Genomic DNA, 26,545 nt, shown 5'->3' on the forward strand with positions numbered 1-26,545 from the left:
AGAAAAACGAGAGAAAAGAAAGGCAAAAATGAAAAAGGAAAGCAAGAGACAAAAGCAAAGGAAACAGAATTAAACCGGAAACTGAAAAAAAGGAGAGGAACGAAAGATAACCACAATCAGAAAATAAGAAACGCGCAAAAAGAAGAACAGAAAGATAGAAAAAAAGGCAATCGAAAGGTGCAGAAAAAAAGACAAAAGAAAGAGGAAAGGGTGAGAGAGAGAAAAGGTGAGAAAAGAAAGACAGAGAAGAAAACCAAAAGAAACAAATCCCGCGATATGAACGAGAAACTGAAGAGAAATGAATAACAGGAACAAAAGAGAAAAGAATGGGAAAAGCGAAACAAAAGAATAGAAAAGGATAAAAGCTTAAAAGGAGAGAGAGAGAGAGAGAGAGAGAGAGACGAAAAAAGAAAGAGAAAAGAAGAGAGAAAGAGAAAAAAAAGAGAGACAAAAGAAAAAAATAAAAAAGATAGAAGAAACAGAAAAAAAGAGGAAAGAAAGAGAAGAAACGAAAAACAGAAAAGAGAGAAACGAACGACAGGAAAAAAAAGAGAAAAACGAGAGAAAAGAAAGGCAAAACTGAAAGAGAAAAGCAAGAGACAAAAACAGAAAGGAAACAGAATTGAACGGGAAACTGAAAAGAAACGAACGAGAGGAACGAAAGATAACCAGAATCAAAAAATAAGAAAGGCGCAAAAAAAGAACAGAGAGATAGAAAAAAAGGCAGACGAAAGGGGCAGAAAACGACAAAAGAAAGAACAGAGAAAAGAAAGGGAGAGAAGAAAGAGAAAAGGTGAGAAAAGAAAAGACAGCAAAAAAACCAAAAGAAACAAATCCCGCGAAATGAACGAGAAACTGAAGAGAAACGAATGACAGGAAGAAGGAAAAGAAAAGCAGCAAAAGAACGAAAAAAGAGAAAAGAAAGAAAAAAGAGAGAAGAAAAAGTGCAAAAAAACAGAGAAAAGGAAGAAAAGAAAGAGAAAAAGGGAGAAAACATAAAACCAAAGAAGAAAAGATCAACAGAAAAGAACAGAAAAAAAGCGAAAAACGAGAGAAAAGAAAGGCAAAAATGAAAAAGGAAAGCAAGAGACAAGAGCAAAGGAAACAGAATTAAACGGGAAACTGAAAAAAAGGAGAGGAACGAAAGATAACCACAATCAGAAAAAAAGAAAGGCGCAAAAAGAAGAACAGAAAGATAGAAAAAAAGGCAATCGAAAGGTGCAGAAAAAAAGACAAAAGAAAGAGAAACGAAAGGGAGAGAAAGAGAAAAGGTGAGAAAAGAAAGACAGAGAAGAAAACCAAAAGAAACAAAACCCGCGATATGAACGAGAAACTGAAGAGAAATGAATAACAGGAGCAAAAGAGAAAAGAATGGGAAAAGCGAAACAAAAGAATAGAAAAGGATAAAAGCTTAAAAGGAGAGAGAGAGACGAAAAAAGAAAGAGAAAAGAAGAGAGAAAGAGAACAAAAAGAGAGACAAAAGAAAAAAAAATAAAAAAGATAGAAGAAACAGAAAAAAAGAGTAAAGAAAGAGAAGAAACGAAAAACAGAAAAGAGAGAAACGAACGACAGGAAAAAAAGAGAAAAACGAGAGAAAAGAAAGGCAAAACTGAAAGAGAAAAGTAAGAGACAAAAACAGAAAGGAAACAGAATTGAACGGGAAACTGAAAAGAAACGAACGAGAGGAACGAAAGATAACCAGAATCAAAAATTAAGAAAGGCGCGAAAAAAGAACAGAAAGATAGAAAAAAAGGCAGACGAAAGGGGCAGAAAACGACAAAAGAAAGAACAGAGAAAAGAAAGGGAGAGAAGAAAGAGAAAAGGTGAGAAAAAAGACAGCAAAAAAACCAAAAGAAACAAATCCCGCGAAATGAACGAGAAACTGAAGAGAAACGAATGACAGGAAGAAGGAAAAGAAAAGCAGCAAAAGAACGAAAAAAGAGGAAAGAGAAAAAAGAAAAGCAAAAAGAACGGAAGAGAAAAGCAAAAAAGAATAAAGAGAGAGAGAGAGAAAGAGAATGACGAAAGAGAGAAAAGAACGAAGAAAAAGAGAAAAGAAAGAAAAAAGAGAGAAGAAAAAGTGCAAAAAAACAGAGAAAAGGAAGAAAAGAAAGAGAAAAAGGGAGAAAACAAAAAACTAAAGAAGAAAAGATCAACAGAAAAGAACAGAAAAAAAGCGAAAAAAGAGAGAAAGGAAAGACAGAAACGAAAGACAGGAAAGAAACAGAAATGAAAGAAAAAACGACAGAAAAGAAGGGCAAAAAGAAAGAAAAGCAAGAGACATAGAAAAATAAAAAGGAAAGAAATGAACGAGAATCAGAAGAGAAGCGAATGAGAGGACCGAAAATGGACAGAATGAGAAAATAAGAAAGACAGAAAAAGAGGACAAAAAGAGAAGAGAGAGAGAGAGAGAGAGAGAGAGAGGAAAAGAAAAGGAAGAAGAGAAAGAAGGGCACACAAAAAACAGAAAAAAAAGAGAAAAGAAAGGTTAGAACAAGAAAAGACAAAGACAAACAGAAAAAGTCAGAAAGCAAAATACAGAAAAGAGGGAGAAAAGCAAGCAAGAAAAGAAAGAGAGAAACGCAAGAGAAACGAAGAAACAAAAGATAAAACAAAAAAGAAGGGAGAAAAGAAGAGAAAGCGAAAGAACAGAAACACAGAAAAGAAAGAGAAAAGCAGGAGTTAAAAGAAAAAAGAGAAACGAAAGGCAACAGATAAAGAATAGAAGAAAAAGACAGAAACGAAATTGAGAAAAGAAAGGCAGAACAGACAACAAAAAGAGAATAGAAAGAGAAAAAGGGAGAAAAGAAAGAGAAAAAGAACGACAGAAAAAAAAGAAAAGTAAGAGAGAAAAGAGACGCATAAAAGTAAAACCAGAAGAAAAGGCAGAAAGAGAAAAGAGAAGAACGCGAAACTAAATACAGAAACGAAAGAGAAACAAACGACAGAAAAAAGAAAGAAAAACGACAGAAAGGAAAGAAAATCAAAAAATGAAATATATATGAATTATATATATAATGAATATGGAAACCAAAGGAAGAGAAACGAAAGAGAGAAAATAGAGAGAAAACAGAAAAACAAAGAAAAGAATCTTTCTTCGAGAGTAAAAAGAGAAGTGATTCTTCGCCGCCTGACTCTGAGTTATTGAAAACTTTTATGAGAGTGAGATTAAGCAAAACCGAAAAAAACCCTTTAATAAAACCTTCTACGCAAAAGCAAAAAATTCTTTAAAAGATCAAATCTGCCACCCAAAAATTTTGCCTAAAAAGTTCTGATTAGAAGAATCACAACAAACTATGTTGAAAGTTTGAAAACGTTACGCAAAAGCTTTTCCCTGCCGATTACAATCTAGCTAATTTAAACCTTTTTAGAAGGACAATTTACCATCTTCGGTTTTATTTCGGTAACTCACCTTTACTCAGATAATCTCTTTATTGTGTCAATAAAAGATGCAACAGCAAATGTCATTCAAGGACCGCTTTCGGTTAACAACTCATTTTTTATTAGCAGGTTTTCAGCCATTGAGTTATTTTCGCATCCGCAGCTTTTCTGTCACCGTCATTGACCCTTTTGGCACAAGCAACTTTTCGGTTATTGGCAGCTTTTCAGTCAACGACCTATTTTAGCATACGCGACTATTCCGTTATTGACCTCTATGGCATAGTTCGCTTCTCGTTCATTGACTCTTTGGCAATGGCAGCTTTCAGTCAGTGACTATTTTCGCAATGGCAAGTTTTCGGTCATTGACCTTCATCAAACTGCATGCAAAACGCTATGCTGCATGTTTAGGAGCAAAACAAAATATGCGAGAAAAGGAGGGAATTAGTTAAAGAAGGAACGGGTGGGACATTAATGGACAGAAATCCCGATAAACTACGCGCCTCGCCTGCTCGTTAGCTCAAATCATTGCACTTCCGCTCTTCAAACCCTAAACCCATGTTCAAACCCGAATGTTGAGTCTTTTTCTCAGAGAACCATGTTTAAGGGCCCTTAAAAAACGTTAAGATAGGCGCCTAAACATGGTGTTCAGTGGCCCTCTGTCGACGTTGATTTAATATATAGATATCGATGTTGACCGAAAAAGGTCAAGCAAAAATAACTGCTTTAAATTGCGCCTACAATAATTGCTACAAATTGCGTTCGAGAGTAATTAATAAGTGATCATCTTGCTTCTGATCCCTTACATTTTTCCCCAGTTTATTTTATTTAGGTATGCACAATCCCAAAATGTCTATTCTCCCAAACCAAACGTGTAAAACTATCATTGAATTGTATAATTTTAAACGAATATGTGATCTGTGCGTGTTTTGAACACAATTAATTTTCACCTGCTTCCGCCTCACTGTACATGAAATCTTGAAATCGTCTACACTTCAAAGGAACTCAATAACCTTAAAGAATACTTGATACTTAAGTTCAAATTACGTCACCAAAACACGTCCTCGCAGATAGAAAAATCAAACGATTGAGGCGTGCACATTATTTTCAAATACAGACCAGTGGCCCATAGATTTTGTTGGCATCCTCTCTGGCCACATTTTGCATGAATTCATCTGATTCGGACCCCGACCACACATATGCGATGCCTTTTGAAGAGGAAGAGTTGTCATCAAATGGCACTCCCAGAATGAAGCTAAAAAGGCCACATATTGTGAAAAACTTTGAAGATCAAACGTAAATGCCATATGAGAAATCAATGTTGTAGAAGAGCGCCGCTTTTGCCTCCACTTCACTTAGTCCACTATGTTTCGGAGGCATCACCAAATTTGGGTTCTCATTCACATTCAGATCCTAGAACCAACACCAAGGTCGCCATAAATTACAGTTGAGAGACTATCAAAGCTCAACAACAGCCAGAATTCATTTAATTCTTCTTTCAAACTAGTCACTTTCACCAACAGCAACCAGTAGTAAAGACATTGGCTTCATCCGCTGATCTTTAAAATGTAAATTCAGAGAATGACATATCACATTCGACAAGAATAACTTACATCACATCACATATGGACATAAAGTCAACCCCGGACAAACAGAGTTGATAGCTCATATTTCATATCCTTTTATTTATTTATGATTAAAAAAACATTGATAGTAGCTCTCTATTTTCACGCAAGTATCTCCGAACATAGCTGGCAGATAGCCCAGAAAATAGCCGCAATAGCTTCGCAGATCTGTAGTCTCAAAAAACAGTAAAAAAGACAGACCAAAAAAATCTTCTTTTCATTGAAGGCTGCTATGTTATATTTTGATTAAAAATCTGTATAAGTTTTTACTGCCTCTATTACTTGCTCTCAAATAACCTTTATTTAGAGTGACACACACCCATTTGACTTTATCTCTTTGAATTAAAGTAAATAAAAGTCAATTTCAAAGTGAGGAAGTCATTTTTGAGAGCGAGGTAAGTCAAGTGAGACCAAAAATTTAATCACACAAATGAACAGAAAAACTCGCACCACTGAGAGTGAAAATGACGTCACACACGCACTTCAGTTGAAATTGCATGAACGAATGAACAAAAAGCAGATTTGAAGTGGTTGCGACGTCATATGGTCGTAACAAAAATCGCGAGGACGAAATAAAAAAACATAGCCGGTGGAAAACCGGAAACGACTCGAATCGTCGTGCATTATAATCTCTAACCTAACCCTACCGAAATCAGAACATCAAAATAGACAAGAGAAAAAAAAACAAAAGTAGCCCAACAAACCACATTAAAGTGTTTTAAAAATGCCGACAAATTTTTAGGTGCGGGGGAGCTAGGTGGGGTGGGTGGGTATATAGGTTGGGGAGGTTGGTAGTGCTGGGGTAGTTGGGGGGGGGGGGTAGGTGGGGGTAGTTAGGTGAAGGCAGGGGGTAGTTTGGGGGGTAGGGGTAGGTGGGGGGCGGGGGAGGGTAGGTAGGTGTTGGAGGGGGGGGGGGTAGATAGGTGGTGGGGGGTTTGTGTGGTGAAGTTTAGATAATTAGGGGTGACTTATATAGGCACAAAAAATCTCAAAATGACCTCTTCACCTTGAACATTACCAGCAGTTCCTAAATACTATACATTACAAACGAGGCTACTGTTAAAGTCCAATGTTCGAAAACAGAAGTCAACAATCAAAAACGGAGGTAAATGCTCGAACAGAAAGGAACTTTAACTTTACACTTCAAAATTCAAGTCAGGAACAAACTTGCTTTCTGCTAAGAAAAAAAACCTGTAGAATCTCAATACTCCTCTTCGAGTCCTAAAAACCAAGAGAAGGCCAATAATAGCCCCAGCTATCGCTGTGCGGCTATTAAAAAGTAAACGCTACTGTTAGCAGCTATTAGTGTTGTTCCAATTTAAAAAAATCATTCCTCATTTCAAAATCAACGACAAATTGTTTGTGCTATTTGATTTCTGATGCATCAAAAGATATAGACCCTGCCAACGCAATTTATAACAGATTGCAGGAAGCCGCCATTGACGCGCTTGACGCACATGGGGGGAATTGAAACAGAAAGAAAAAAGAGATATAAATAGATAGAGAATTTTGTCTATTCAGAGCTAAAAAAAAAAGAAATAAACTGACCGAAATTTTCTCTATTTTTTTTTCTGTGTAAAAAAGTGTTCTAATTCGCTGTGCAGTTTCAGTTAGATTCTTAAACTATACTTAATTCAGTTTCAAAACTGTAGGCTATTAAGCTTAATACTAATGCCAGCAAGCAATCGCAGTAATCAACTTTGATAGTAGTAGTAGTAGTAAAAGACTTGAATTACCTTTAACAGGATGTACAGTAAAACAAATAATACTATAATCAGGTGCTTTACACAAATTTTGTTTTTTTTAAAAAAAAGCTACAATTAACTGTAAAAGTAAAGAGTTGAGCTATACAGAAGTTACATCTACATTTTAGATACCCAGCGCATGTTACACAAATGTCCTATTTAGATCGCGTTAAGTCCAGCAGCAGGTTATGAAATGTGGTTTGTCGGGAAAATTTTGACTTGAAGAAATTAATACTGACATTCAGGAGATCGGCAGCGTCGTTTATCAGTCTCTCAACGCGGAAGAAAAAAGATTTTTTGGTGAGTAGTTTTGTCGATCTTGTAAGGACCAGGCGTTCCAGATTCTGCGTTCGTAAGTTAACGGATTTTTTTTTCAATTTTGAAGTAATAATCGAAACTAATGCAGTTCTTTTTATTCTCTATTGCCAGAAAAAACCGGCAACAGTGAAGCACTATGACTTAATGACCGGGCTTTATCGGGTTATCCAGTTTCTTTTGCATTTTTCTCTTTTGACTTCGACCATATTCACTCATTACATGAAAGAATTTAAAATAGCTGCAGATTGCCGGAAATTAGCCGCCGTTGACGCGCTTGGTGCACATCGGGATTGAAACAAAAACATAGCCGGCAGATTGCCGGAAAATAGCCGCGATAGACGCTGGTGGCCTTCCATGAATTGAAACACCTAAAGAAATAAGATAGACAGATCGACCACCAGTCCTTTAATAGACCACTAGACTTTTTGGGTTAGCTTCGGACTGTCAGTTTTTTGACACATACGTTCTATAAGGAAAAAGCCCTTAAAGAGCTATTTCAAAATTGATATTCGAAATCAAAAACTCAAGACTAATAATCACGAATTAGGGCATATAAGATTGGCACTACTTAGATGCACACTATTAACTAAAAAAAATCTTCATAAAAAATTAAAGTTCCATAAGTGAGTTCAGAAGTCATTTTTTTTAGTGAGGTAAGTCACGCAATTGACCTAAAAGCAGAAACGACGTCAGGTACATAAATTTTAACTGCAAAGCAATAGAAGTCACTGAAGTCAATTTCAAGAAGTCAGGTCGTAAGAATCATCGAATTAAAAAAAAAACCACGATGTCCCCAATAATAGCCGCCATCGCTTCGCGGCTATTAAAAAGAAACAAAACAGAAGAGACAAATTGACCAAATTTTTTTCCGTTTTTTTTCAGTGTCAAAACGTGTTCCAAATTGGCGTGCAGTTTCAGTTATATTCTAAAACTACATATAACTCAGTTTCTAAACTGAAAGCTAATAAGCTGAATACCGATATCAGCTACCAAACACTCTAATCAACGTTGATAACCTAATTCTCAAGGACTTAATGACCGGGCTTTATCGGTTTATCCCGTCTCTTTTGATTTTGCTCTTTTGTCTTTGACCGTATGACCGTATTCACTATATAGCGTAATGCATGAACGAAATTAAAATCCATTCAGTTGAAATAGTGAGTGAAGTAACACAGAAGGTAAACGTGAAAATCGTGACTTAAGTAAAACGAAAAACGTGATCAAAAGGTACAGGGATTTAAAAAATTAGTGCCTAAATAATATCCGTTGAGAGGCTGACGGCGGCTATTAATAATCTTAATACCAAACACTCAGCTAGCAAACACTCTAATGAACTTTACTAACCTAATGCACTATGACTCAATGACCGAGCTTTATCGGTTTATTCCGTCTCTTTTAATTTTGATTTTTCGACATTAACCGTATTCACATTGCGTAATTCAATGCGTGAAAAAAGATAAAATCCATTCAAATGAAACGGTGAGTGATGTGAGAAGTCAAACGTGAAAATCGTGACTTAAGTAAAGCGAACTAAAAAAGGAGAGCACCTAAATAATAGCCGTTGAGAGGCTGACGGCTGCTATTAAAAATCCATTCAGTTGAAACAGTGATTGAGTTAAGTTAAAAGTCAAGCGTGGAAATCGTGACATATATGAAAAACGAAAAACGTGATCAAAAGATAAAAGTGAATTTCAAAAAGGAGAGGACCTCAATAATAGCCGTTGAGACGCTGACGGCGGTTATTGAAAACCATTAAAACAAAATTAATGAAACTCTCCGATTAATGAAACTAACCTAATGCACTATTACTTAATTATCAGGCTTTATCGGTTCATCCCGTTTTTCTGCTGCTCTTTTGACCATGACCATATTCATTAGATTCCGTTATTCAATGCGTGAAAGAATTTAAAATACATTCGGTTGAAATAGTGATTGAAGTACGTCAGAAGTCAAGCACCAAAATCGTGACTTCTGCAAAAAACAAAAAAATGATAAAAAGTTAAAGCGAATAATAGGATTAAACGTGATTAAAGGGTAAAGCTGAGAGATTGCCAGAAAATAGCCGCAATAGTTTCGTAGCTTGGCCGTCTCAAAAAGATAGTAAGAATAGACCAAATTTTTATTAAATGCGGAATTGTAATATTGATCAAGAATCTGCATGACTGCTACTTCTATTAGCTGCTCTCAAATAACCTTCAATTAGAATGAACACATTCAATTGAACTTTTCTTCTCAAGTCAAGAGAAGTCAATTTCAGAGGGAGGAAGTAATTTTCGGAGAGTAAGTTAAGTCCCTTATGACCAAAAACTTAATCACGTGAAAGAAAAAACTCATTCCATTAAGGGTGAAAGAACACGGCACGCATAAAATTCGGTGCAAATTGGATGAACAAAAATATTGGAAGAGTTTGTGACCCCTTTTGTTCGTAACAAAAATCTTGACGAAAGAAAAAAAGAAACAAGACCAATAACGGCCCCAGCTATCGCCTAGAGGCTATTAAAAGCAGAGGACTAATTCAAAATTACCATCGAAAAAATTGATGGATCAGTCTCTCTGCAAAAACAGCTCCTACGATAAACAAATCACTGACCAAGATGTCTGAGGAATAACGCAAAAAGTAATCTAAAAACAAACTTACTTAATTTTCCTCTTTAAAAAACAGGATTAGCGAGGTTAATACTTCCAACAACATCAACATTGAAAGTCCTTTATACAACAATAGTTTCAACAGCAAACGCTAAATTTCTAGAAAACCACTGAGGGAAAAAGTACAAGGACATGAAACACCTTTGTCAAATACCTGTTTTTACGACGTCATTGAAAACACTTGGCATCAAAGTCATTAAAGCACTCAACTAAAGCTTGAGCTCTTCAACTTCAATTGCACCATCGATAGATAGATAGCATGTATCAGATTCAATGAAAACAGATGAGTGACCAAGTAATAAAAGTAGCAACAAACGCAGTTAACATTTAAAAATTAGTCAACAGATGGTGTCAAATTAAAAATTATTAGCAATCAACTATAACCCTTCAGTGAACTCAATTATGCCTAATTAGAGAGGAAATGCAACCTCTCAAAAATGATGGAGTGGCAACAAAAAAAACAATGAAAAAACGGAATATGCGAAAACTCCGAAGAAAATCACCGACAGTCTTAAAAAGACGTTTCGAAGTCCTGAACACCTTCAAAAAAAGTATTAACAATTTTTTGTAAAATCAAGTACAAAAACAAGTAAAAACATTAACAAAACCGATAGATTTCTATTCCAATTAGTATATTATTTGTAAATGCATCAGAAGATCCATTGAGACCTATCATTCATGTAACGAATCAACAAAAAGAACGCAAAAACAAACAAAATCCAAAAAATTATTAATTTTTTAGAAAAATTTCGTCTAATTCTTGAAAAACAATTAGTTGGCTTTTGAATGGTCTAAAGAACTGCAATTACGCAGAATAGTAACACTAGACGCTAATTAGACGCTAATTTTTGCAGAACAATTGCGTCTAATTCCTGAAAAACTAATAGTTGAGTTGTCTAAACTACTGCAATTACGCATTATAATAACACACATTACAACTTTTAGAAGAAATCGTACACAAAATTAAGAGAAAAAAGCGAAAACAAGTCAAATGGAAGCACGTAGAATTCGCTTTCAAAACAAAATCTCTTTAAACACCTTTTTCCTACTTCACTTAAAAAGAAGTTTAAAACAAATCACTCACTAAAATTTCAATTTTGCTCCGCTTACTACTCCAGGCGATTCAAATCACTACTCCCATCGAATATTAAAAAATTGAGTTGAAAAATCATGGATTTTTTGTTATTTAGCAATCGAGGTTCGGGAACATTACATAGCCATCGTCCTGTCCCAGTATGAAGTGAAAACAGCTCAATTGCGAAATAGTAAAATAAATTGGAAAAAAAATGTTCAAAATATGGTTAACATCTTTACATCATTTCAAATAGTTATCGCCAAAACCAATTCACTTAGCAGCAAAACAAAGCCAAAAACACCGATGGTTCACCAAAGGCTTTTTTATGGCAAAGAAACTCAAAGTACAAACAAAAAACAGCAAAACTTAACAAAAAACAGCCAAAATCGGATTAGTATGTGTACAAATTCATGAAACAAAACACCTCACGTTAAAACGAGGCACCCAAATCAGGCATTATCAACAAGACGTTGACATATTTACTAATTTGATACAAGAGGCCGCTTAAGAGGCCAAAACTGAAGAAATTAGTGCAAAAAAAGCCAAAAAAGAGAAAAAAAAATAGAAATATTTGCACTTGAAACGAATTATTAAGCTCACAGAAACATTGCGGTATCAATTTCAGATGTTTGCAAATTCTTGCGGCATCGATCAAAATTTACTTCTACAAAACCCAAGTTTCAATTTAAAAAAATTGGGCCAAATGGACAAAAACACGGCTTAAAAACTGTCATCTATATGCGCCAAGCTCTCAAAAACTCTTTTCGAAGTCAAAAAGTCATTCACTGAACAAAGCACAAGAACAACAAACTTCTCTCGCTCAGAAAAAGTTATTGATACGGCAATTTTACTCACTTTCACTATTAGGGCAAAACACCGCCTGAAAAAATGGTGCTTCCGGTAAAAAAAACCTTCGAGTCGTAAAAAAAACCAAGAGCACCGCAATATAGCTACGCTCAGCTTATAGCTTCGCAGCTATAAAAAACCACTAGCGAGAAAGCAAGTTTTTGTTCATACACCGTTTTCTCACTCAACTATAAAATTAGAGCGAAAAAGTGTCACGTCGCAAAACCACTCGCTTTTTCGCTCCACTTCCTGTTTCGGCGTGACCAAAATCAGTACTCCAATTTGATTTCAAAGATCATGAAAATGTGTGAATAACTTAAAAAGACAGTGCCCAATACAATTGACATTTTTGAACTGTAAAAAATGGGAGCGCTATAATAACCGGTTGAGAAGCTGAGGCGGCTATTAAAAAGACAGAGCACCAATGCAATCCAATTCTTGGATTGCAAAAATAAGAGCGCTATAATAGCCGGCTGAGAAGATCAGGGCGGCTATCAAAAACTTAACGGAGCATCTCGCAAGAAGCCCCGTTATATTCAATTTGCACATATTTACCAGTGATAGGAGTGAAGCATCCGTGCACTGCACTCAATCTCAATGCACCTGATGAAGACTGAGCCCGCGTTGGATCTCACACAGTGTAGGCTGGGCTCTTTGGTGCCTTCAAAGATCCTCTTAACAGCTTCGCTCCGGTTCCCTTGATGAACTATAATTTGCTGATTGAATGAGATCAGCAGTGAAATATCCTCCGCTTGTTGATTGACCACAAGGTGAGGCTCTACACTTGCCTCGAGATCTGGCAGATTGAGCCCTGTTCTCAGTTTGTCAATCTGCTGGTTTATGTACAGTGGTAATTCGTGCTTGCTAAACTGCAAATTGAAATTGAAGAAGGCTTTGTTTGACGCGTCGCGGCCTTTCCAGAACACAGGGCGGAATTCCTGAAGTACGACGGAAACAAACATCCAAACAATTGCCCACACGTTACATAACATCAAAGAAACATCTCTTGAAAGATCTATGATTAGTCAAAATTCAAGTTGACATAAAAGCGTTTAAATTTTGAAATCACCTTTCTAACATCAGATACATATTGACATCGCCTTTTCATTTAAAACGGAAAGCGCATACAAAAATTCAGAGCTATGGATCTTCAGAGCAAGAACTTAAAGAATATTTTTTTCAACGAAAACTCCAAAACCAAAAATAGCTGGCAGATTGCCAGAAAATAGCTGTGATAGCGTTGTTCGTGATAGCGTTTGCTGTGATGCTATCTCCAAAAAAAAGGATTTTTCGGTCTATTTTCCTTAATTGCTAAGATGTTAACTTTTGATTAAGAATCTGCGGATCTTTTCCGTTTGTGCCCCCACAGCTTAGTAGACGCATATTATTTGCACCCCCAGACGCACGTGCCATATTTTTACACAATGATTTACTATGTAATGACACGTGCTCTGTAACTGGTAACTGGGGGGCTGCATAACGTACTGGGGGGCACAAACGGAAAAGATCCGAATCGGTATAATTATTGCTGTTGACATTTTCCCAGTTGACCTGATCTCCTTGAATTAGAGTAAAAGCACCGAGTTGACCTTATCTCAACCGGGGGCGGGGGGTGAGCGGACGTAGGGGGCATCACAGTGGTGGGTCAAACTTTTAAGATTCAGATCTGCCCTGCTCACCATGAAACTGTCTCATCAAAAGTTTTGGTGAATCGCATTCTTAGTGACTGGAAAGTCGTAAGGCTCTAAGAGCCCTCAATGCCGTCCGGGCGTTACCTGCTTATCGTGTTTTTGAGAACTAAAAGTCAAATGGGTGAGACAAAAATCCGTCGAGCGGAAATTCGCATAAGGCCATAGGAACAATTAAAAAGTTTGAGACCAATTAAAAAGTTATTTTAAGAGTGAATGAATTTTTCGAAAAATTCGCGTGTGACCAATAACTTATTCACACAAGTGACAACAGAACTCGCTCTAATATTAGTGAAAATGACGAAACTGTCAAAATTGCATGAATGAAGAACCAAAAGCAGATTTGAAGTGACCCTGACATCAAAAAGAAAAACAAAGCAAAACAAGTCTTGAGTTAACATCCTAAGAGTAATTGAATAACGCCAAGACCTGACTATCAAAATAGAGAAAAGCCTTTGGCGGTTTGCAGAGCACAGAGCCGTTCATGCAAAAAAAACGAAAAGCAAAAAAACAACAACAAAATCCCGTTTTCCTCTTCTTTCATTTAACCAGTATTGTCAAAGTCAAACATAGCCGTCAAATTGCCTGAAAATAACCGCCGTTGACGCGCATTAAGCACATTGAGATTGAAACAGAAAAAGAACAAAAGGAGATAGAAATCGGCTGATTTTTTTTTGCTTTTTCAGTATCATAAGTGTTCTAAATTGGCGTGCAGTTTCAGTTAGATTCTTCAAAGATACTTAAGTCAGCTTCTAAACTGAAAGCTAATAAGCTTTATACTAATGTAAGCTAGCAATCACTCTAATGAACTTTGATAGCCTAATGCACTATGACCCAATGACCGGGCTTTGTCCCGTTTCTTTTGATTTTGCTCTTTTGACTGACTGAATTCGCTACATTTCAATGCTCGAAAAAATTTAAAATCCTTTCAGTTGAAACAGTGACAGAGTCAAGTCAGAAGCCAAGCGTGAAAATTGTGACTTATGTAGAACGCAAAACGTAATCAAAAGGTAAAGCGAATTAAAAAACAATTACCAGAGAATTTTCATCGGCTAAACAAAAAAACTAGATCTAGAATGGTTTATTACTGAATTGAGAAAACAATTTAGAAAAAAACTCTTAAAATTGAAAAAAGTGAAAATCAAAGCGCAAACGCCGCATGTGAACAAAATACCACTATCGAGAAAGCCAATATTTGTTCATACACCGTTCTCTCACTCTACTTAAAAATTAGAATGAAAAAAAATTCAAGTCGCAAAACCATTCGCTTTTTGCTCCATTTCCTGTTTCGTCGTGACCAAAATCATCTCATCGCTTCAATTTGACTTCAAAATTCATGAAAATGTGTGAACAGATCTTAAAAAAAAACGAAGACAGCGCCCCAATAGAATTCAGATTCTTTGAATTTTAAAAAAGGGGAGCGCCTAAATAATAGCCGTTGAGAGGCTGACGGCGGCTATTAATCAATCTGATAACATTTAAATTACCGATCTTATTATAAGTCTTCAGCAAGCATACACTAAATTTGAAAAAACCAAATAACACAAAGCAATAGAATACGAATATGACAAAAATCGGTTTTCACTTATCTTTCACAAAACTGCTTCGTAGTCTGTGAAAAACAGAAACCTATCGAAAAGAAACTTTGAACCAGAGCACACTCGCCATCCTTAGAAAGCAACAAGACCCCCTGAGACCTTGTCATTGCAAACACTGAGGTAAACATACAAAAATCAGATAAACAAGTAATTTAAAAGTTAATAAAATGTTAGCTCTAAACAAAACAATACACTCATTCAACTTTGGCTCAGTAAGACTAATCAAATAGGATCTGGCAGTAAAAACAGTGAACTGAGATTATAACACCAACAACAAATACGGGCGAAACTCAAAAACCACCAGTATCAAATATGGTAAAAAAGGATTACATAGCCGGCAAATTTCCGGAAATTAGCCACCGCTGACCCACTTGACGCATATTGGGGTTGAAACAGAAAAAAAATAAGAGATTGACAAAACTTTTCTAAGTGTCAAAGTGTTTTTATTTCGTGTGTAAATTCTGCATATTCAGATAGATTCTACAATTACACTTAGTTCAGCCTGCAGACCGCAGGCTTTTAAGCATAATACTAATGCAAGCAAGCAATCACTTTAATGAACTTTGCTAACCTAATTAACTTCTACGTAAAGACAGGGCTTTATATGTTTATCCCGTTTTTTTTATTTTGATCTCTCGACTTTGACCGTAATCACTACATTACTTAATTCAGTACGTGAAAGAATAAAAAATCCATTCAGAAGAAACAGTGAGTGAAGTGAGGCCGAAGTCAAGCTTGAAAATCGTTACTTATTTAAAAAGAAAAACGTGATCAAAAGATAAAAAGGAACTAAAAAAACATAGCAGGACAATTCCTGAAATACAATCCAAAGAATTGAATGAAAAACTGAGAACCAAGGTACCTGACCAGCAGATCAATTGAACAATCCCAGCCAAAAAGACAATATCAAAAGTTGAGAACCTGAAATAATCAACAAAACTAAAAAAATATTCGTTGCTAAAACTCTTGAAGCTTTTACCCTGAAGACCAAATATGGTAAAATTCAAAATACTCATTAGCTCACACACAAGACATGAAAGAGATTTATTATCCACTAAAGGTAGATAAACTCCAGAAATATGACAAATTTTTCAAAAAAAAATGACAAGTGCAAAATTTAAAGAAAGTTTCTAAATTTTGCGGAAATAACATGTTCAAATCCATGTTTTGGTTTGTGGAGTTCTGTCATGTAACCATTCTGCAAGACCTAAAAAAGTGTCTGTAAAGGGCCTGTAAAGATCGTTAAACTCAGAAAACGACAAAAAACATCAAAAAATTAAAAAAAAAAAAACAATGACAAATTTTAACATCTTGCTAAAAATTTGTGTTATTAACAACTTCAGAATAATTTCATTGTCTTCAGAGACTATCCAGTATTTTAAATCTTAGAGTTTCTAGGCTCATAAAGATCATACAATTGGAACAATAATTTTCAGAAATATTTAATTTAAATTTTATCAAAGAATTGCTAAAACTCGTGTCATTAATTTATTGATAACCAATCCATTAACTCCAGCAATTATGCAGTAACTTATTATCAAACCCACGAGGAGATTTCGGGAACCATGTTGCCGAAAAAAACTCGTTGATTAAAACTTTTCAAAATCTCTCGAAGATCAAAATATCTTGAAAAAACTTGCCTAAAATTAGTAATGTTAAAAAATTGAGAAGTTTTATTGCCATTAGAAGCTATGCAGTAACGCATAATCGAACCCTGAAGAAAATTCCGTGGCCCTAGAGCTTGGAGAAACCTCAAAAAGAGAAAAATTTGCAAGCTTTATAAAAAAAAATTGCCGAAATTCGCGATAAGATTTTAAATTAAAACCATATTCTTACCGCTAGAAAGTAGATAGTAACCTATTATCAAACCCTAGAGGAGGTTCCGTGACACCTAGGCCTAAAAAAAGACAAAAATTTTCAAAAAACGTACAAAAAATATATAAAAATAAGTACAAATTTTCGAGTTTATGTTTGGAGTACCAAAAATATAGCTCTTAAAATGGCCATAAAATGTAATTATTTCTTTCAAAAGACCTTTGTCGACGTTCACAAACCTAAATTTTAGACTGGTTCATAAAAAAACTAAAAAGACGAAAACACGCAAAAAATTAGGCTCAAAAACTGACCCTTTAACCTTGAAATACGGCCTTCCATGTAGCTTTACCACTCTAAGCACTTGAAGGAATTCTAAACGCGTCTAAGTGCCTCTAATGAAACTTACTGCCCGCTGAGCTTTACCGGTTTATCCCGTTTTGAAGGCAAAAAGTCGATGAAGAAAAGGCGTGAAAACATCATACAAAAATTAAAAAAGACAGCACCAATACAATCCAATAAAAGGAGAGCGTCTAAATAATAGCCGTTGAGAGGCTGACGGCGGCTACTAAAAACCAATAAATTTACTATGACATCTTTGTTGGAACTAATTAAAGAGGATCGAGAGCGGACGAAATAATTTTCATAAATTACATTAAATAACAAAATTGGCATAAGCCAAAAAGACAAATCCAAAAGACTCCTTATTTTCAACTAAATGATGATATACAAAGACAAACAAATAATTTATACGTCACTAGTCTTTCAAGTCTAACCAACGGGAAAATTGAAAACAAACAAAAACATAGCTGGTAAAATGCCGGAAAATAGTCGCAGTTGAAGCGCCAGACGCACATCGGGATTGAAACAGAAAAAGAAATAAGACTGAAATCGACGAATAATTTTCGTAAGTTTCAAAAAATTGCTCTAATTCAGCGTGCAGTTTCAGTTACCTTCTACACCTATACTCACTTCAGCTTCTAAACTGAAAGGTATTATGCGTAAAACTAATATCAGCTAGCAATCACTCTAATGAACTTTGATAGCCTAATGCACTATGACAGGGCTTTATCGGTTTCGGCCGTTATTTTCATTTTGCTCTCTTGACATTAACCGTATTAATTGTAAAAAAGGAGAGCGCCTAAAAAATAGCCGTTGAGAGGCTGACGGCGGCTATTAAAAAGCAATAAATTTACTATGACATCTTTATTGGAACTAATTAAAGAGGATGACATTTTTCCTCGAGAGCGGACGAAATTATTCATAAATCACATTAAATAACAAAATTGACATGAGCCAAAAAGACAAATCTAAAAGACTCCTTATTGTCAAATAAATGATGTACAAAGATAAACATAGCTGGCAGATTGCCAGAAAATAGCCGCAATAGATTTGTAGATCGGCAGTCTAAAAAAAACAGTAAAAAAAGACAGACCAAAAAAATTTGTCTTTTCATTGAAGGCTGATCTGGTATATTTTGATTAAATATCTGTATAAGTTATTGCTGCCTCTATTAGCTGATCTCAAATAACCCTCATTTAAAGTGACACACACACATTCGACCTTATCTCTTTGAATTAAAGTAAATAAAAGTCAATTTCAAAGTGAGGAAGTCACTTTTGAGAGGGAGGTAAGTCAAGTGTGACCAAAAATTTAATCACGCGCATGAACAAAAAACTCGCTCAACTAAGAGCGAAAAATTACGTCACACATGCAATTCAATTGAAATTGCATGAACGAATGAACAAAAAATGGCTGTGACGTCATATGGTCGTAACAAAAATCATGACGACGAAATAAAAAAAACCAAGAGAAGGCCAATAATAGCCTCAGCTATCGCTGTGCGGCTATTAAACAAATAATTTATACGTCACTAGTCTTCAAAGTCTAACCAACGGGAAAATTCCAAACAAACAAAAACATAGCTGGCAGAATGCCGGAAAATTGTCGCAGTTGAAGCGCCAGACGCACATCGGGATTGAAACAGAAAAAGAAATAAGACTGAAATCGACGAATAATTTTTGTAAGTTTTAAAAAATTGCTCTAATTCAGCGTGCAGTTTCAGTTACCTTCTACACCTATACTCACTTCAGCTTCTAAACTGAAGGGTATTAAGCTTAAAACTAATATCAGAGAGCAATCGCTCTAATGAACTTTGATAGCCTAATGCACTATGACTTAATGACTGGGATTTATCAGTTTATGCCGTCATTTTCATTTTGCTCTCTTGATATTAACCTTATTCACTACACTTTTCACTACATTTCAATGCATAACAGAATTTAGAATCCATTCAGTTGAAACAACGAGTGAGGTAAGTCAGAAGTCAAAGATGAAAATCATGACTTGTTTAAAACGAAAAACGTGATCAAAAGGTAAAGCGAATTAAAAAAGGATAGCTCCTAAAAAATAGCCCTTTGAGAGTCCGACGGCGGCTATCAAAAAGGTTTCTTACAAAAATCCTTAAATAGCTTTTAAAAACAATTTAAAACTTAACAACCATTAACCATTTGCTAAAACAACATCGATCGCCAACTGCTATTGATCGCACTGTAAGATATTTCGTCAAAAAGATCAAACACATGCAAAACTCAGAAACTGCACAAAACTCCTTTAATCAAACAATGTCGAGGTCATAAATCATAATTTATCAACGAAAAACAACAAAATACGTGCACTATTGCCTCATTAGAAAAACAAAGGACTTGCAAGCAAAGATACTCAAAGATGACAATAAAGCGAAACGAAACTGGCAGAGTGCCAAAAATTAGCTGAGATAGCTCAGGCGTCCTGCTGCCCCAAGAATTATAAAGATCAAAGAAAATTTAATAATTCCCTAATAATTGTTGAGACATCAAAATTATTTCGAAAAAAAAGGTACATCGTATGTGTTGTTTCTATCAGCTGACTTCAAATAACTTTCAAGTAGAGTGACATACAATGTTAACCTAATTTCATTCTGTTAAAATTAGCAAAAACAATTTGAAAAAAAGGAAAGTCATTGTTGTGATAAAGTCATTGTTGAGAAACAGATAATCCTATTTGCAAAAAGCGACGCCGCTCAAAAAGCTATGTAAAGAAACATTCCGCGATATGTAACTAAAGATTGCTAAAATTCACTCCGCAGAAGCCTTTTTATTAGGGACCTTTACTGCAGATCTGAACTCCTTTGACCCTAAACTTCAGTTTTAATGTGCAAAAGTCCTTTTATTGAGTACGGTAAGCCACGTATGATCAAAATGTAATCACTCAAACGATTTAAAAAACTTATTGGGAGAGTGAGAAATGACGTCACGCGCGCAAAAGCCGTTAGTGGGAAAAAAGTCATTCAGAAGTCAGACTTTTTCAGCTTTGCTGTCTGAACAAATGTAAAAACGAAAAAAGATCGTCAGACGACAAAGCAACAGAAACCAAGATCAACGCCATATAGCCCCGATCAGCTCAGAGCTTCGCAGCTATAATTTTAAAAACCACCAGCCCGCAAAACGACTCGCTTTTTCACTCCCTGTTTCTGCGTGATCAAAATTCATCACGTCAATTTGACTTCAAAATTTATGAGAGAACAGATCAATAAAAAAGAAAGCGCCCCAATACAATTCGAGTTCTTTGAATTATAAAAATTACAAACACAGCAATATAGCTCCTCTGCTTACAGCATCGCAGCTAAAAAACTAATAGCTGTCCATTGAGACTTCAAATAAATGAAATTACGAATAGTCCAATCATAGCCGGCAAATTGCCGAAAATTAGTCGCCGTTGACCCGCTTGCCGCACAATGGGATTGAAACAGAAAAAACATACCCGGCAGATTGCCGGAAAATAGCCGCCGCTGATTCCCATAACTCTATTGGGATTGAAAGAAAAGAAAATATCAACAAAAATTGCTTTTTGTACAAAACATTTTTAAGTGCGGTTTATTTTGATGTCATTTCGTGGTTGAACATACTACTGTCTCTCAGTGAAAGGCTACAGGGTCTAGTATGAATACCAATAAGCATTATAGATAGTAACTAAAACTTAGTTCAAGTACCGGGCATCTAAAAGATTTCACGCAAAATGTCGAAAAAGCGGCAAAAAGGTAAAGCGAAAAAAAGTTCGACGAAAAAAATAGGAGCGCTATAATAGCCGGCTGAGAAGATGAGGGCGGCTATTAAAAATAAGAGGTAGAAATTGACAAATTTTTTTTTCCTTTTTTTTCAATTGGAGTGCAATCTCTGAATATTCGGTTACATTCTAAAATTACGCTTAATTTAGCGTCTAAACTTAAAAGCTATTAAGCATAATACAAAAACCAGCTAGCAATCGCTTCAATGAACTTTGATAACGTACTGCATTAAGACTTAATGACAGGGCTTCATATGCTTTTAACGTTTGTTTTGATTTTGCTCTTTTGACTTTGGCCGTATTCACTACATCACGTAATTCAATACGTGAAAGAATTTAAAGCCCATTCAGTTGAAACAGTGAGTGAAGTAAGTCAGAAGTCACACGTAAAAACTGTGACTTAAGTAAAACAAAAAACATTATCAAAAGGTAAAGCGAATTTAAAAAAAGGAGATCACTTAAATAATAGCCGTTGAGAGGCTGACGGCGGCTATTAAACATTGGTTACATTTTAGAGGTATCTGACAAATAGGGGAAAAATATCCACCCTTGAGCCCCTGTCAGAGGTTGGTATTGAAACATTTTAAAAACCGAAAATATTGTCATCAGCATAATTTTTTTTAGTGACAGAGTGTCTTCATTTGGTTAGCGTTATATTAGATCCGAACGATGCGAATAGTGATTTGAGCTTCTATGTGGGAGGATCATACGCGTAATACTAAAACGAATTAGATGGACATTTCAAGGAACGTTAATAACTTAAAGCGCGAGAAGCCTAGTTTTTTCTAAGTGTCAAAAAGTGTTATAATTTTGTCCGTAGTTTCATAGGATTTGATATGGTGAATTCAGCACCTAAATTGGAGGACAATGAGATTAATACTAGCAGCAATCAGCAGTATACACTAAGAAACTTTCATAGCCTAAAGGACCAAGTTTCTAAACAGTCATGGTGCCCGCCCTTTATTGATTATTCCGCATCGTTTGATTTTGCTTCTTGAATTTGAACTTATTCGCGTAATGCTGCTAAATGCATTCTAAATTCCATTGAGTTGAAACAAAGAGTGAGTTAAATCCGAAGTCAAAATGAAAGTGGCGACTTATGTAAAAACGGGAGAGCGCCTAAATAATCGCCTTTGAGAGACTGACGGCTAAAAATCGTTCAATAATCAAGTTCACACTCCACTTTAAAACGGTTTGAGATTTAGACTTTTTACTATTTCAGCGTTACTAAAATTATTAATCTAAATTTGACTTTTCATTGATATAAAAAAATCGAAAAGGGTGAACAGAATTAAAAAGAAGAGCCCCAATGCAATCCCAATCAATAAATTTTGGATTGTAAAAAACCAAGAGAACGCCTATAATAGCCAGCTATCGGAGTTATTAATAAAATCTATAAAAAAAAGAACATTGTTAATTTCCTCTGGTACACATAAGTATAAAAAGCAAATGGTAAAAGAGGCAATGTAAAGTTAAGAATATAACATTATGTAAAATTATAAAATCATTAAATTACTTAACTAAAAATTTGACCTTACATTATTAAAAAATGGCCTAAAATGCGAACATAAAATGTTCTCACAATTTTATATGTACATCGTGAAGATTAAAAATTAAAATTAAAATCTAATGCTCTCAATATCATCTTTAATATCAGTTACTTTTGGGTCCTTCAAAAATTCTTTCCAAAAATATTCTTTCAGTTGTTTTTTTAAGGAAGCTTTCGATGTTGTTTTCAGTCTAATATTAGAAGGCAGACTATTATAAATTGGAATGGCTTGTGCAATAAAAGAATCAGTTAAAAACTTATTGTTCTTTCTTATATCGAAAGTTACTTTTTTTGACCTGTCATGTTGTTTTATTCTCATGGTAGAGAGAGGTTCAATTTTATACGCTGGAAGATCGTTGCTGAGTAAGCGAATAAAATATTTTGAGCAACGATATTTCAAGAGAAAAGAAACTGGTAGTATTTTGTTGCGAAGTTTGAGATCTGTAGACCGATCGTATTTTCTCCTATTAAAAATGGATTTTATTCCCCAATTCAATTGTTTTTCTAAAGTTGTGAGTAATGACTTTTGCAACCCTATCAGAATTAGAGCGGAATAATGTAGATGACTTATAACTATTGCATTAAGTAATAAGACTTTCGTTTTCTGTGGTAAACTTTTACTTAGTGTATTCAAAATTTTTATTCCACAAGCCATTCTCTGAAGAATCTTTTTCACTTCTCCATCAAATTTTAGTTTGCTGTCTATAATTACGCCAAGATACTTCACACTATTTGATTCTGCTATTCTTTCATTGTCAACATTCAGAACAGTATTTGTTAACCTCTTCCTGGTGCTGAACACAATATATTCTGTTTTTTGTTTGTTCACTACTAACTGGGACTTTGCAAAAAAATCAATAATTTTTGAGATGTTATGTTCAAGTTTTGTTTTTGCCGATATTTCATCAGTGTCGGATGTAAAAAGAAGGGTGTCGTCTGCGTACTGTACAACCGTGCAATCCTCTTCAACAATCTTTGCTAAATCGTTGACGTAAATGTTAAATAATAGAGGTCCTAAAATAGTACCTTGTGGAACTCCTCTCTTCAAATTTATCCAGTCCGATTCAATTCCATTCAGAACAACTCTTTGCGTTCTTTTACTCAAATAATTCTCTACTAAATTGGTAGCATGTTCGTCGAAACCTATATTTTCTAGTCTCCGTAACAGTATTTTGTGGTTTATAGAATCAAAAGCCTTTGAAAGATCTAAAAACGCCCCTGTAACATTTTTTTTCTTGTTGAGTTCTAATCTTATTTGTTCTGTCGATTTCAGGATAGCATCAATTGTTGAAATTTGTTTTCTATAACCAAATTGACTAGCCGACAATAATTGCTCCCTTTCGAGGAAACTTGTGATTTGTGAACTGAACGCCTTTTCAAAAATTTTTGACAAAGCAGAAGTGACAGAAATAGGTCTATAATTGAGTGGGTCTTCGGGATTCCCTTTTTTGAAGAGTGGAGTTACACAAGCTTTTTTAAGATCTTCTGGAAATTTTCCTTCTGTAATGAATTGATTAATGAGATAACATAGTGGTTCCGCTAGCGCTGCTTTAGCATCTTTTATTGCCCAAGCTGGTATTTTTGAAGGACCGACTGGTTTACTTGTATTCAAAGAATCTATGAGCACATTTGTTTCCTTGGTTGTTATATATCGGAAATTGAAACACTTTCTCGGAGCAGTTTTAGGAGGAATGTTGTTTGTTTGTTGCAAGCCAATAAACTCTCCTAGAGTCGAAAATCTGTAATTTAGAAGATTTGCGATTTCCATGGGCTTTGTTATCTTATCACCAAAACTGTCTAATAAAGATTGAATTCTTGCTTGAGTCTTTTCCTTATTACGAAGATCTTGAATGAATTTCCATCTGGCTTTTTCACTGTTTAACTCCATAAAACTTGAAAGAAGTTGTTTTTCTTTTTGACGGATTAAATCATTTTTAGTTTCATCATCGCTAATTCTTGAAAACTGTCTTTTTGTTTCCTCACATAACCATTTTTCTTGAAGCAAGAATTTTGGTTTATCTGTTCTAATATAACAGGTTTTAATTGGAGCATGTAGTGCTAATGCTCTTTCAATAATTCTTTGAAATTCTAATAACATCATATCTCCTGTCACTGCACCGTAAAAGTGTCTCCAGTCTGAATTTTTAATAAAATTTTGGAATGCTATGGCTGAATATTTTTTTTTGTCAAAAAACTTTTTCTTTGTTGTTTTTGATTTTAGCATCACAGATTTAAGAACTGTGATTGTTGCAAAATGATCAGTTTTCAAAATCGTATCCGCTACTATGCCAGTTTCGAAATCGTCTGTTATGATATAATCGATAAGTGTTGAAGAAGAGTTAATCATTCTTGTAGCTGTGTCATTATTCGTTGGTTTAAGGTCATATGGAGAAATTACAGATTGCAGCAGACTTCTGTCGCGCTTTGCAAAATAGTTTAAATTGTAGTCTCCAGCAAGTATGACAGATTTTCCTTCAGCCATAGCAAGATCAATTCCCAGGACCAATTTTTCCAAAAACATCTTAACAAGTTTTTTTTCCGGACAGTATGATAAATTCAAAACGCATTTCTTTTTTTGTATGCTCAACTCAACCCATAAACTTTCAAAAATTGTATCCGGAAAGCAGTTGAGATCATCGCGGAGACGAGGTTTTAATAATTTTGGAATGTACATGATAATACCACCACCTTTTGTTTTTGTTGTTTGGATGCGATCTTTTCGAAAACAGTCAAAGTTTTGCTTATCTATATGCCAAAATTCTTCCGGATGGTTTTGTGACAACCATGTTTCACTAAACGCATATATGCAGTTGTAACCAATGTCTTGAATGAGTTCTTTCAACAGCAGATGTTGTCCTGCTAAACTTCTGGCGTTTTGATGTAGAATTTTTATTCTGGAATCAAATAATTTTAACTTTTTCATCATAAGTGCATATGGCAGAACTGGTCCAGGGTTTATTTCGATATCACCACTTTTTAGTAGAAGATACCATATAACAACCAAGAAAAAGGAAAAGTTGAATTTGGATGGTGAAGCACATTGTTTGCTGTTACAGATTCCTTTGAATGAAGGTATTCGAGATGCATAAGGAAGACTGTAAAAACATTCTGAAATACTATCGGAGGATGTGAGTAGTACACATAGTATAACTATGAGTCGAATACCTGCCATTTTTGGTTATATCTGATTATAAATCATTACACGTTGCAAAATAGCTTAAAAACAACAGAAACTGCAGCTAAAATCCATTTGTATAACGATATGTTTGTCTCCATGGTTTGTAAGTGTTAGCCCTACTCACGTATGCACTTTGAGAATATTGCAAAGGTTGTAATCGAACAAGATTACAAGAAGTTAAAAGAAAATGACTTAAAACTGCGTTTTTAATAAACGGAATTCCCTGCTGAAAATTAAAATGTATGTCATCGTAAAAGAGAGCGTTGTAATTTGCCATTTGACTCAACATGTTGCACACAGGAAGTATTTTGATTTTTTCAGTGTTTTCTTGTGTAATATACTCTCGCAGTTTTTCATTGAATTCATAAATTTTGTTGTTTGTCTGTTCGTTTTTCGGCAATTTTTTTAAAGGAGGCACTTCCATCAGTACCAATGATTCTGGGCTGAACTTTTCCTGTATTGCAGAGACAAGATCTTTGTAATCTGAGAATAATGTTTCTAAATGATCACTTTTTTGTTTTAGAATAGCATTGGTCCCATCCTGTAAAATAACTGTTTTCATCTTTTTTTGATCGTAACCCTGTAATAATTGCAATTTCTCCTTTGTTGTCGAGCCTGGGTAAGCATGTATACTGCAGTCCTGAGGAAATGTCCGATCTCTTGCCAGGTGTTTGATTATACTACTACCAATTAAAAAATTTTCTGTTTTCTCCTCGATCTCTAATGTTTCAAACTTTCGAATAAAAACGTCATTTTTTGCACTCGTGTTAATCGTTGGTGTTATAATAGCTGAATTAGTTGTTACCTGTGTCGATTTTTTAAGGAATTCACTCACGGTTACCACATGCTCGGCGATGAGACTGTCCTTCTCCTCTAATTTTTGATAAAGTTCGCAATAAATTTTATAAAGATCCGCTTTTGAATAACTATTAAACTTTTCTGCAGTCATCATCATGATTGGAATATATTACAGGAGGATATTT

At 35.0% G+C, this 26,545-nt stretch overlaps 1 protein-coding gene across 1 annotated transcript in view; it reads right to left on the reverse strand.

Annotated features, from left to right (window-relative positions):
* LOC142358612 (protein flightless-1 homolog) overlaps nucleotides 1-26,545 on the reverse strand; it is a 172,865-nt gene that overhangs the window by 7,354 nt on the left and 138,966 nt on the right. The window contains exons 20-21 of the mRNA XM_075410058.1: nucleotides 12,189-12,571; nucleotides 4,498-4,633 (exon numbers count right to left, since the gene is read on the reverse strand). Of these exons, the coding sequence (XP_075266173.1) occupies nucleotides 4,498-4,633; nucleotides 12,189-12,571 (519 nt within the window). The remainder of the gene's footprint in view (nucleotides 1-4,497; nucleotides 4,634-12,188; nucleotides 12,572-26,545) is intronic.

Source organism: Convolutriloba macropyga, chromosome 2 (assembly GCF_964194025.1).
Source record: "Convolutriloba macropyga chromosome 2, txConMacr16.3, whole genome shotgun sequence".
NCBI lineage: Eukaryota > Metazoa > Xenacoelomorpha > Acoela > Convolutidae > Convolutriloba > Convolutriloba macropyga.